The following is an 11,829-nucleotide window of genomic DNA, read 5'->3' on the forward strand; positions in this document are numbered from 1 at the left end:
CATTAGCACCTCTAGTAATATATTTACTGAGAAAAATGGTGACGTGTTCAATACTTATTTTACCCGCTGTATTTCCCCAGAAGGAAATATTTTGCCTTCTATTAGTTAATTGACAAGTGATCCAGGTTAAAAGTGTCAATTTGGAGAGAAGATGTTAAGATCTTGGTCAGATTAAATATTAAGCTAATTTTAATCTGACTTGTGATCAGAAGAATGATATCAAGTTTGCCTTGGCTGTTAAACAGGATTGCTCTGCGAACCTTTTACATGTAATGCCTTGATTAGGTACAGTTTGACAATTTGGAGAAATGTCTGACTGTCACTTCTTTTGCAAGTTGAATCTACTAAAATACGTGCCTAGTGCAAGGAAAATGTTCATTCAAAAGAAAAATTAATTTTCCTACGTTAAACTCTGGATCCAGCCATACATTCATCCATCATCTTCTGCTTGTTCCAAAGTCAGGTCATGAGGGCAGCAGCTTGATCATTCTACTGTATGTTTTTGTAGTTTTCCTGTCCTCTCAAACCAAGCTAGTTGAGGCAAATGGCTGCTCGTCCTGAGCCTGGTTCTTCTATTAAAAGGATTTTGTTTTCTTTTCTATTAATGCCACAATCATCCCTACTCCCAGCTCGTACACATACTGATGCTTGTCTATGTTCCCTCTGCGTCCGGTTTTGATGCGTCAGGTAAGCCGTCAGTTATTGACGAGATGAGAACAAGGAGGAGGAGTACATTGTCAGATTTTTGAAAAGTGTAGAAAATAGGTAACTAACTGTCCCAAACCCTAAACTTAACTTCTATTAGCCCTAGACATTCTATCCCTGACCTCACTACCTAAAATTAACCAGTAACCCTGATCCCTAATATTAACCACGGACRCCAACCCAAAGACCCTATGTGGTGCATCAATTACTGACGCAAGGGGGTTACTCGACGAGTCAAAACCAGACGCAGAGGGAACCTGGACAAGCATCGATATGTGATGGGTTGGGAGTGGGAATTTGTTAGATGCCACTGTGCAGCTAAAGATGGGAAATAGTAGACCTGCACATCATAATCCCAATCTGATTTATCATCTGCAGGAAACACTCATGATACTGAAGGAATTTATTGGGGTGTTTACTACTGACTTTTAAAAACACAACACATTGTATAGTCTTTTATTAGGTGAACAATACTATATTTCTATAATGTGGTTATCTCTGACTTAATTGATGATTTTATGTGCAGACTGGGTTGTGTGGGGCTCTTGAGCAGGGTCTGACAGACTCAGGAGGCTGTTAGTTAGATACATGTCTCACTTAAAAACAACAAATAAATAAGAACTGTGATGATACCATTAGGGTGAGGAGCGATGTATGACATCCTGATTCCATGCAGAGACAGCCTGCCCCTTTAACATATGTCATGAGGTGGAGTCAGGATGTGAAGAAGGCTGTTACTTGATGTGTGTTTCCTGGGTTTTTTCTCACTGTTTGGTTGGTGCCTGTTGGAAGGCACATTAAAAGCTAATTAGTCCACACAGCTGTGTCCGAATGGTTTTGTATGGCTCACTCAAACATTCACAGGTCATTATTATTATCTGGTGTTAGGTCTCAACAGGTAAAGGGTAACGAACACTGCTTATTTTTTAACAATACCTTGAAAATCTGTTCACTAATTGTCAGCAGTGGTTTGCATCAAATCTGGGGACACTATACAATGTTATGCTATTTTCTGTATATTTATTTATTTTRTGGCTAGTCTATTCTTCTAAAAAAATCCTTCTTGAATATCACATTTTCAACCCCAACGTGTTCCATGGCGTGATGGCGGTGCCGCTTAGCAACAGAAGAAGTAATTATATGTTTGAGCAAATCTAGTTGGTTGTAAAATGACATTCAAAACCCATTTACCTGACAACTCAATGAACCTTTTTTGTCTTCTTTTTCTGTCTGAAAGAGCTCAGATTTCTGCAAGAACTGGGTCATTGTTGAAAATTAGTTTTTTTTTTCAAATGTCATTCCTGTTTAGAGATTATATGAATTCAGTGATTCAGTATCTACAAATCAAACAAATGAGAGAAAACCTGAAACTCTTTATAAGTGTGATATCCCTCTATCTCTGCTTCACCTGATAAATTTCGCGGACATCCTCTCTTTATCACCTGTTCTGCTGATCTCATGTCTCTGACCTGTCTGCTGCTTTTACCCTGATCCGCTTTTATCCTTTTGCTCTCTCGCCTTACTTCTCCACCAATTTGTTGTAAACATGTCAAGCTGTCAAGAACTGAACTGTTTTCCTACAGCTGTTTCAGTAAAAGGCACCCAGTTCATAGAACAGAGAGAAAACACGTTCAGATGATCTCACTGTTTGGTTTTTGTGATGTCAAATAAAAACTAGAATTTTTCATCAATGCTTATGCTCCTTATAAATGATCAAACTGTGGGAATAGTGTTGCTTTTTCAGAAGTGGGCCTGCCRGGCTCGGCCCCGGCTCTGATACTACCTCATTCTACTCGCCTTTCTGCCTTCGTGTTTTTTCTGAATACTCGGAGGAGGACAGAACACGCATCAGTCCCGAACTGAGCTGTCTTAGGTTACTATCAGGAAGGTGTTAAAGTTGCTGACAAATATATCAACAATCATCTGCTTGCAATCCAACTGGGATGAGTTAACACATGAAATGAGAACATGCATCATAAAAGTGATCACATTGCATCCCTGCTGGTTGCCACTTTTGTATGCAAAGATGTAAGAAACCCCGCTGGCTGGAGCAAAACCTGCTTTGATTTAAACATGTTAACTGATTAAAATGAGCTAAGGAGCTCTAAATCAATCATCTAACAATGTTTAAGTTCATTTGCAGGCTTACAAAAGAAAAATAATTCTTACATTTCAATCTGCGGTGTTGAAAGTGCATTAAGAAATAAATCCCTTGTTGAAATGTTCCCTCCTTTTAGTCTAAAGTTATACTTTTCAGAGGTTTAATAATTCAAATAAAATAAAACCTAAATAAACAAGACATGTCTTAAAAAACAACAGAAATTTAACCCTTTTCTTATGCAGGATGTTGTCATCATGAAGTAAATATACCATATTCATTGTTACACAATGGTTTTCTGTAACGGTAAAGTTGCCCTGCATACTTCATCTGAGGCCACAAAATCAATGCTTATTGATGTAGTTGTGTGATGAAAATTGCTGCATTTTGTTTGCAGAGCAGCCCCTTCTACAAGACTCAGGTCAACTTTGTCTCACAGGAGAATGCGCTGGACCCCAAGGTGCTTTACACTTCAGACATTCACCCATGCACACGCACAGTCACACAACACTGATGGTGGTAAGCTCCAGCCACAGCTGCCCTGGGGCACACTGACAGAGGTGGGGCTGCCATGCAGCAGTGCCACCGGACCCTCTGACCACCATCAGTAGGCAAGGCAGGTGAAGTGTCCAAGGACACAACAGCTGGACGGGGGATCGAACCGGCTACCTTCTGGTTCTAGGACGACTCCCCTAACCACTCCACCACAGCCGCTCAAGTAAACAAAAACAACAAGACAAAAAAAAATTTAAAAGAATGTTCATCCATTGCCATATAAGCAAAGGTGCCAGTGATTCCTGGAAAAGAACCTAACTGAGCTTTGTACTGTTGGTCAAACTGTAAATTATGCTATTTACAGAGTCTGTTAGCATATCTGTGTGATAAATCTTTGCCAACAGGAATTGAATCTGAATTGCTCAGATTTAATCTGAATGTGCATAATTTGATATTGAATGCATTGGTTTGAAAATGAATTTTAATAAACTGAAAGTGAATTTAATGGTTTGAAACTGAATTTAAAGTTTTGTTTCTGAATTAATTTGCTTTGAAACTGTATTTTGGTCAATTAAAAATTCAGTTTGACTACTTTCACTTTCAGTTACGTAATTCAAATCAGTTCCAAAATTCAGATTTTTGTGTCACACATCCTGGTCCTTGAGAAAGCCAGCCAGAGTAATCAAACACAGATCAATAGATTTATGTTTCACTTTGGTGAAGTTTCCCTTCTGTATGTAACAGAGTTGATACAATCCACTGTAAAAGTAACAGAAACAGACAAAGTTGTTATATTGCAGTGATTGATTTTATCTATATGTAGACAATGTTACATTTACATCACATCATGGATCACATATTGATCAGATGCTGCAGCTGACTGATCCATGATGGGATGTAAATGTAACATTGTCTATAAGTAGTCAAATGGCCAGAAACTCCTGGATAGAGAGAGCACAAACATTCAGTCTGCTGAAAAGTGTGGCGCTCTATTGTGACAGATTTGTGGCCAAATGGCAGATATCAGAGACCCTTGCAGAAAGAACCCCATGCTAAGACCTGTATAGCAAAGGGAGGTGACCGAATAGAGGTGGAATAGTATTGATCAGGAATATCACAAGAATTTCCAGGAATCTCCAAAGTCCCAGATGTCAGACAAACTTTGCAGCAGACCACATACATCATGCCTGAATCCAAAGTTTTTTTCATGCAAACCTAAACAAAGATGATGTTCCAGGTGCCAAAATTGATTGTAAAGAGGGATGCAGCAACACTCAGATAAAGCATTGGCTATAATGCAGTTTGCCATCATCAGTGTGTGAATGGGTGAATATCTGTAAGTGTAAAGCGCTTTGAGTGTCCTGGATGGATAGAAAGGCGCTATATAAGTACAGTCCATTTACCATTTACATTTATAGCAAGTTGTTGACAAGTGACAAAGACAAATTTTTGTGCTTACTTTTGCGCTTTTTGTGTTTACTTATGGTAAATCTCAACATCTCTTTTCTGTACAGGAACATAAACATGTGGAAGCAGTGACCTGTTTTACTTCACTGTTTGAAACAACAGGCAGCAGCGCCACACGCTGTCTTCTAAAAAACTCACTTTAGAATCAGACCACGTCACATTCTGCTCTGGTGTTTTTGTTTCCCTAGAACTGCGAGCCTGGAACGGATCCAAAACAAAATGGTGGATTTAATCTCCAAAAGATGAAATATATTCATGCTGTTAATCGATAGAAATGTATTTATCTAATATCTAAACCTGCTTATCTTTTCGCTGCATCTGTGGACTCTGCAAATTGTCCCAGCTGACATTGGATGTCTGATCATTTAAGCTGAGCTCAGTTGGATGGTGTTACCCGTTTTGTGTAATACTTTAAATTACACAGCTGCACCTCAAGGACAAACTGATCAAATAGAATATATTGCCTGAAGTATTGGCTCACCTGGCTTGACTCACATATGAGCTTAAGTGGCATCTCATTCCTAATCCACAGGGTTCAACGTGACGTTGGTCCAGCCTTTGCAGCTAGAACAGCTTCAACWTTTCTGGGAAGGTTGTCCAMAAGGTTCAGGAGTGCTTATGGGGATTTTTGACCATTCTTCCAGAAGCACATTTGTGAGGTCACATACTGATGTTGGACAGAAGGCCTGGCTCTCAGTCTCTGCTCTAAWTCATCCCAAATGTGTTCTATCAGGTTGAGGTCAGGACTCTGTGCAGGCCAGTCAAGTTCATCCACACCAGCCTCTGCCATCCATGTCTTTATGGAGTCTATGAAGTAGGTCTATATCTATAATACAGACCTTACTTTGATGATGATGATGGTGATGATGATGATGATGATGATGATGGTGATGATGATGATGGTGGTGATGGTGATGATGGTGATGATGATGATGGTGATGATGATGATGATGATGATGATGCCTTTATTGTCATTGTACGGAGCCCAATGAAATTACATTTAAGAACACCCATTCAAGAAGACACACATGACAAAAACATGGRGGAACAGGTGKTCAGGTCATGTGGCAACCAGCAGGGGTCGCGCTACCCTTGAAAAAGAAAAACTATCTTGTCTATTGTCTCTCTCTTGTGTCCTCCTTGTGCCATTACTTCTCATCTCTTCTCAGTCTGTTTTCCTGTCAGTTAGTTAATTATACTCACCTGTCAGTTGTTTAGTAATCAATCATCCTTAGCTGTCGCTCATCATCCTCTTTCCTTCTGTTGGTAATTCTGGTCATGTCCTCCAAATCCTCACTAGTTCATTGTTTGGTATTTACCCTCTGTTATGGTTCTCCTTGTCGTCTTTTTGCCGTTCTCTAAGTTTTTGTGTTTTTGCTGCCACGTCAGCTTTTTGTTTTGTTTTAATAAACATTTTTACTTTGAGCTCCTCGCCGCCGTCTGGATCTGGGTTCATTCCTGCACAACAACCGGACACCTTAAAGAAGAGCCTGGTTCACACTGACCCCTTCATGGTGGGAGTCGGACTCTGCCAGGGCTGCACATTGTCATCAATTCTGTTCATAACTTTTATGGACAGAATTCCCTGGTGCAGCCAGGGAGTCCGGTTTGGTGGCCTCAGGATTCTATCTCTGTTATTTGCAGATGATGTGATCCTGTTTGCATCATTGCCTTGTGATCTTCAGATCTCACTGGAGCGGTCCGCAGTCAAGTGTGAAGTAGCCGGGATGAGGATCAGCACTTCCAAATCCAAGCAGCCTGACCTGATTGGGACCACAGCTCTCAAGGTTCCAATAATTGAGGTGGACCTGGGCCATGAGGGCTAATGCAAAAACACCAAACCTGGGTTTGAACGCCGGCTCAGCCAGAGCAGGGCCGGGATCGAACAGTGCAAAAACGCCTGATGTCTCTAAACTGGACCAGGGATCACCTTGGAATGCTCCAAGAAAAGTTGGAAGAGGTGGCTGGGAAAGGAGAGGTCTGGGCTTTTCTGTTCAAGCTGCTGCCCCCACAACCCGACTKGAACAAGCGGTGGATAAGATGGATGTCTGATTCTATATCATTAGTTCCAGCAAACTGCTGGCTAATACTGCTACCTCAGAGAGACTCAATGGAACTGAGAGCATGTGATCTTTGTGTTCATACCTGTATTTATGATAAAGTAAATTTTAAATTCAGTGCACATTAAATGCATTGTTAATGTATTTGGAGTTTCTATAACATTCAGAGACCACTGTCATAGAAACGCTTTCAGGAGTTGAATTTGTGAACATAAAGTAATCAAATCAAATGAAGTGTCCTTTGAGGAGAATATCTGTATAATAGGTGTTAAAATGTCTTTGATGTTTGCGTGTGATGTTCAGACGTCCCTGAGGAGTCAATGAGAGCTAAGATCAAAGCAGTGGAACGGCAGCAGCTCGGGATGAATCACAGGCAGCTGAGGACTTTCAAGGTGTTACTGAAGACCAGTCCAGTACACCTGTGACTGGTTTCAATTTTAATATAAACAATGTTAAATTTCAACAAGAGTTGCTGTGGGGAATAAATCACATTCTTCTAGAAATATGTCATTTCCATCTACTATCAATAAATCAGGATAAATTAGCTTCCAGTTCTTCTTCTCCATTATAAAGTGTGACGATGGTTTTTACACAGTAYGACAGTGAGAGCTGAAATTTAGGTAAACAGATCAATTGAGGTAAATGAGAAACTCTGTCACATGTGTTCAGTCAACATATTTCTGTCTGTGTCTGTCCTCCCACCCCAACCACAAGTTAAATTGCAGCAGTACAGAGTGATCCTTGTCTGGGCTCTCAGTGTAATAGAATAGAATAGAATAGAATAGAATAGAATAGAATAGAATAGAATAGAATAGAATAGAATAGAATATAATAGAAACCACCTTTATTGTCCCGTACGGAGAAATTCAGGTGTAGTAGCAGCAGCAGATACATACATCAATCCACAGAAACAGTATATTGCTGTGTGACATTATCAACTGTAGCAATAATAATAGATTTAAAGATAGTAACAATAATCATTACTGTAATGGTCTATCAAGATTGGATAAAAATGAAAAATAAGGCAAGATACTGTGCAGAAAAATATAAATTACAGGAAAAAGAGAGTTATGACAGACTCGTGCAAAGTGGTCATACTCAGTCTGTGCAAATTGATTCAAACTCAGACAGTGTTCCAGCACTGGAAAAAATATGTACAATTGCCACTGGTTATTATTTATGTAATGATTGCGAGGTAGAGTTGTTTGATGTGCAAACACAAACATGGATGCTTATCATGATTGTTGCGAGCGGTGATGTTTGTAAAGTCTAACAGCTGATGGGAGAAATGATCAGCGGTAGCGTTCTTTTGTGCATGCAGCAGTCTGTCACTGAAGGAGCTCTGCAGTTCAGCCACAGTTCCATGCATTGGGTGGGAGGTGTTTTCTGTTATAGATGTTATTTTAGTCAGAGTTCTTCTGTCTCCCACCACCTGCACTGGGTCGAGGGGGCATCCCAACACAGAGCTGGCCTTCTTGATGAGCTTGTCCAGCCACTTCCTCTCAGCTGTGGATAAGCTGCTGCTCCAACAGACGATGCCATAAAAGATGGCTGAAGCCACAACTGTGTCGAACATATCCAGATGTTTATTTCCAGGAGAGAATCAGTACTGAGGAAAGAGTAGCATATTTATCATAATTTACTAAAACAGTCACACAGCAAATGCAAGAAATAAGTTGGGAGCTTTAAAACTGTTGACCTTCGCTGCTTTGCACTCATAAATAACCAATTTATTTTTAAAACTTACTTCTTCACAAGATGTGACGGAGTTGCTTGAGGAGAAGAGCATTTGTGTGAAGATGTGTCTGATTTTTTGAAAAGCAATCACTAATGCATTTTTTTATTTACAAAGGCAAATTAAATATGAGTTGAATTCTGTTAATAAACGGTTGTAAAAGTACAGGTCCTTCTCAAAAAATTAGCATATTGTGATAAAGTTCATTACTTTCTGTAATGTAGTGATAAACATTAAACTTTCATATATTTTAGATTCATTGCACACCAACTGAAGTAGTTCAAGCTTTTTATTGTTTTAATATTGATGATTTTGGCAAAAAAAATAAAGAAAAACCAAAAATCCATATCTCAAAAAATTAGCATATCATGAAAAGGTTCTCTAAATGACTTATTAACCTAATCATCTGAATCAACAAATTAACTCTAAAAACCTGCAAAAGATTCCTGAGGCTTTTATAAACTCCAGCCTGGTTCATTACTCAAAACCACAATCATGGGTAAGACTGCTGACCTGACTGCTGTCCAGAAGGCCATCACTGACACCCTCAAGCAAGAGGGTAAGACACAGAAAGAGTTTCTGAATGAATAGGCTGTTCCCAGAGTGCTGTATCAAGGCACCTCAGTGGGAAGTCTGTGGGAAGGAAAACGTGTGTGTTGGGATCTAGAGTTTGTCAGTTCCAGTATTCATCCACTAGTTGTCCTCCTGGAGCMCAGCCTGCAGGAGGGCAGAATCTCCAGCAGGTGTGCAAGYCCCACACCTGCAATTCATCTACCTTCATTAAGAGGAGGATAAGAGGAGTCTGCAGTCAGCCCTTCAATGCCTGAGTGTTAATTCTTGTGGTAACCTCAAGCCCTTAGAGTACTCTCTGAGTTTTTCCCTCTACAGTAAATTCTCTTGGGCCTAGAGCTTTGAGATMACTTACTCCTGTTTGTGTTCCTAAAAGGTTACCTCCATTGATGGTTTGGACCGGTTCCTCTGAGGTCCTCCAAACTTAAAGATCATCTTCATCTCTCTCTGTGCTTTTTGGACTCATCCACCCACGGCTGCCATCTCAGGACTCCTCTGTCCTCAAATATGTAACCTGTCTGCCCTCCAACCTGCTCAATAATTCCTTGGCTCACGGACTCAACCCCTAGGATCCCACTCACCTCTCCCTGGCCGACCTGCTTCATCTTCATAGTAAGCTAAGCTAAGCTCCTGTTCTTCTGTGTTTACCATATACACCTTCCTGGTCTCATCATCTTTTGTCCTCCACCAGTGTTCCTGACCCCCTGCATCTGCAGGACCATGTTGGACCAAGATCACTTTCATTTAAAATAAACATCTTAAAACTTTGTTTCCTGGAGTGTTTGCATACGGGTCAAGAAACTTTCTAAAACATGACAAGCGTGGCAGAAAACGCTGCACAACAAGAAGAGTTGTGAGTCAGTGATGTTCTGGGGTGCTATGTCAGCAGCTGGTGTTTGTCCACTGTTTTATCAAGGCCAGGGTCAATGCAGCTATCAGGAGATTTTGGAGCACTTCATGCTTCCATCTGCTGAAAAGCTTTATGGAGATGAAGATTACATTTTTCAGCATGACCTGGCACCTGCTCACAGTGCCAAAACCACTGGTAAATGGTTTACTGACCATGGTATTACTGGGCTCAATTGGCCTGCCAACTCTCCTGACCTGAACCCCAGAGAGAATCTGTGGGATATTATAAAGAGAAAGTTGAGAGACACAAGACCCAACACTCCGGATGAGCTTAAGGCTGCTATTGAAGCCTCCTGGRCCTCCATAACACCTCAGCAGGGCCACAGGCTGATTGCCTCTATGGCACGCCGCATTGAAGCAGTCATTTCTGCAAAAGGATTCCCCACCAAGTATTGAGTGCATAACTGAACATAATTATTTGAAGGTMGACTTTTTTTGTATTAAAAACACTTTTCTTTTATTGATCGGATGACATATGCTAATTTTTTGAGATATGGATTTTTGGTTTTTCTTTACTTTTTGCCAAAATCAATATTAAAACAAAAGGCTTGAACTACTTCAGTTGGTGTGAAATGAATCTAAAATATATGAAAGTTTAATGTTTATCAGTACATTACAGAAAATAATGAACTTTATCACAATATGCCAAATTTTTAGAAGGACCTGCATATGCAGCACAAAATTTATGCAGCTATTTTTTTAAACCTTTTGCCTGTTGGTTTCGCTGTATTAGACATACAGAGGGCTGCTGTAGCTCGGTGGTCTTGTGATTGTAAGGCTGCAGGTTGGAGCTGTGGAAGGATATCCAACGTCAATTTCCAAATCTTTCATGTCCATTTGCTCACTGCAAAGCCCCAGGAAGAAGGAAGGAAGCAGACAAAACAATGTAACTTGTTTCTCCAGTTATTTTACTTCTATAGCTGCTGTGTAAAAATAAAACATTATGAAAGGCATCAAACGTTTTATTGAAATGCCTTTTGAAAAAAAAGTACCTATGATATCAAACATAACAAATAAAACCCTAAAAGTATTACCTTACGAAAAGGGAGGTACGGGCTTCGACAAGTAAGTGATTTCTATGGTTTAAGTCAACAACATTGGGATAGAAAATGAATCAACATGTGGATTTTAATAATGCTACTGAAGTGCTGAAAACTGAGATTGAGGTGCCATCTGCTGGTAGAAAAATAGTCAAGATTCATGACATGAACAATCACTTCACTAAAGAAGAGTCTGCAACTGACTGAAATAACACAAATTATTATTTTCACTGTAAATTATGGCAGTTATTAGGGCTACATTTCTATTAATCTGATAAATGGCAGACAAGTAGGGACTGGACAGAGTGATAGGAGGTCCAGATGATGACCAAAACTAGCATGGATGTATTGGGGATGCTGAGAGGATCTTATCTGACATTTGTGGTTTTAATGTATTTCTGTTTTTTATGCATTATTCATTGTTATTGTTCTTTTGATGAGTTTTATTGCAATTGTTATTGTCATGTTGTAGTGCTTGCCCCTGCTTTCAGGACAAATTTCTCCCACGGGAGACTACTAAATTATCTTATCTTATCTTATCTTATCTTATCTTATCTTATCTTATCTTATCTTATCTTATCTTATATGACTTTCCTTCTTTAATCCACAACCCAACAAATTTAAGTAACTTACCTTTAAAATTTGAGCTCATGAGACATTTTTGTCAAATTTTACTGATTTTAAATGTTGGTTCTTTTTATTGCTGATGTTCACTGTAATTTAGCTTTATTATTATTATTATTATTATTA

General features: G+C 39.6%; 1 protein-coding gene across 6 annotated transcripts in view; it reads left to right on the top strand.

Moving 5' to 3' along the window:
* The window catches only part of LOC106515015 (elongation factor 2), a 20,717-nt gene that overhangs the window by 156 nt on the left and 8,732 nt on the right, over positions 1-11,829 (top strand). For 3 of the 6 annotated variants that reach the window (XM_014004602.1, XM_014004605.1, XM_014004606.1), the window contains exon 2: positions 10,020-10,022. The exons of the other annotated variants lie outside the window; for them this stretch is intronic. In XM_014004602.1, coding sequence (XP_013860056.1) covers positions 10,020-10,022 — 3 coding nt within the window. The remainder of the gene's footprint in view (positions 1-10,019; positions 10,023-11,829) is intronic. 6 annotated transcript variants of the gene reach the window in all.

The sequence above is a fragment of the Austrofundulus limnaeus genome, unplaced genomic scaffold (assembly GCF_001266775.1).
Source record: "Austrofundulus limnaeus strain Quisiro unplaced genomic scaffold, Austrofundulus_limnaeus-1.0 Scaffold25, whole genome shotgun sequence".
Lineage (NCBI taxonomy): Eukaryota > Metazoa > Chordata > Actinopteri > Cyprinodontiformes > Rivulidae > Austrofundulus > Austrofundulus limnaeus.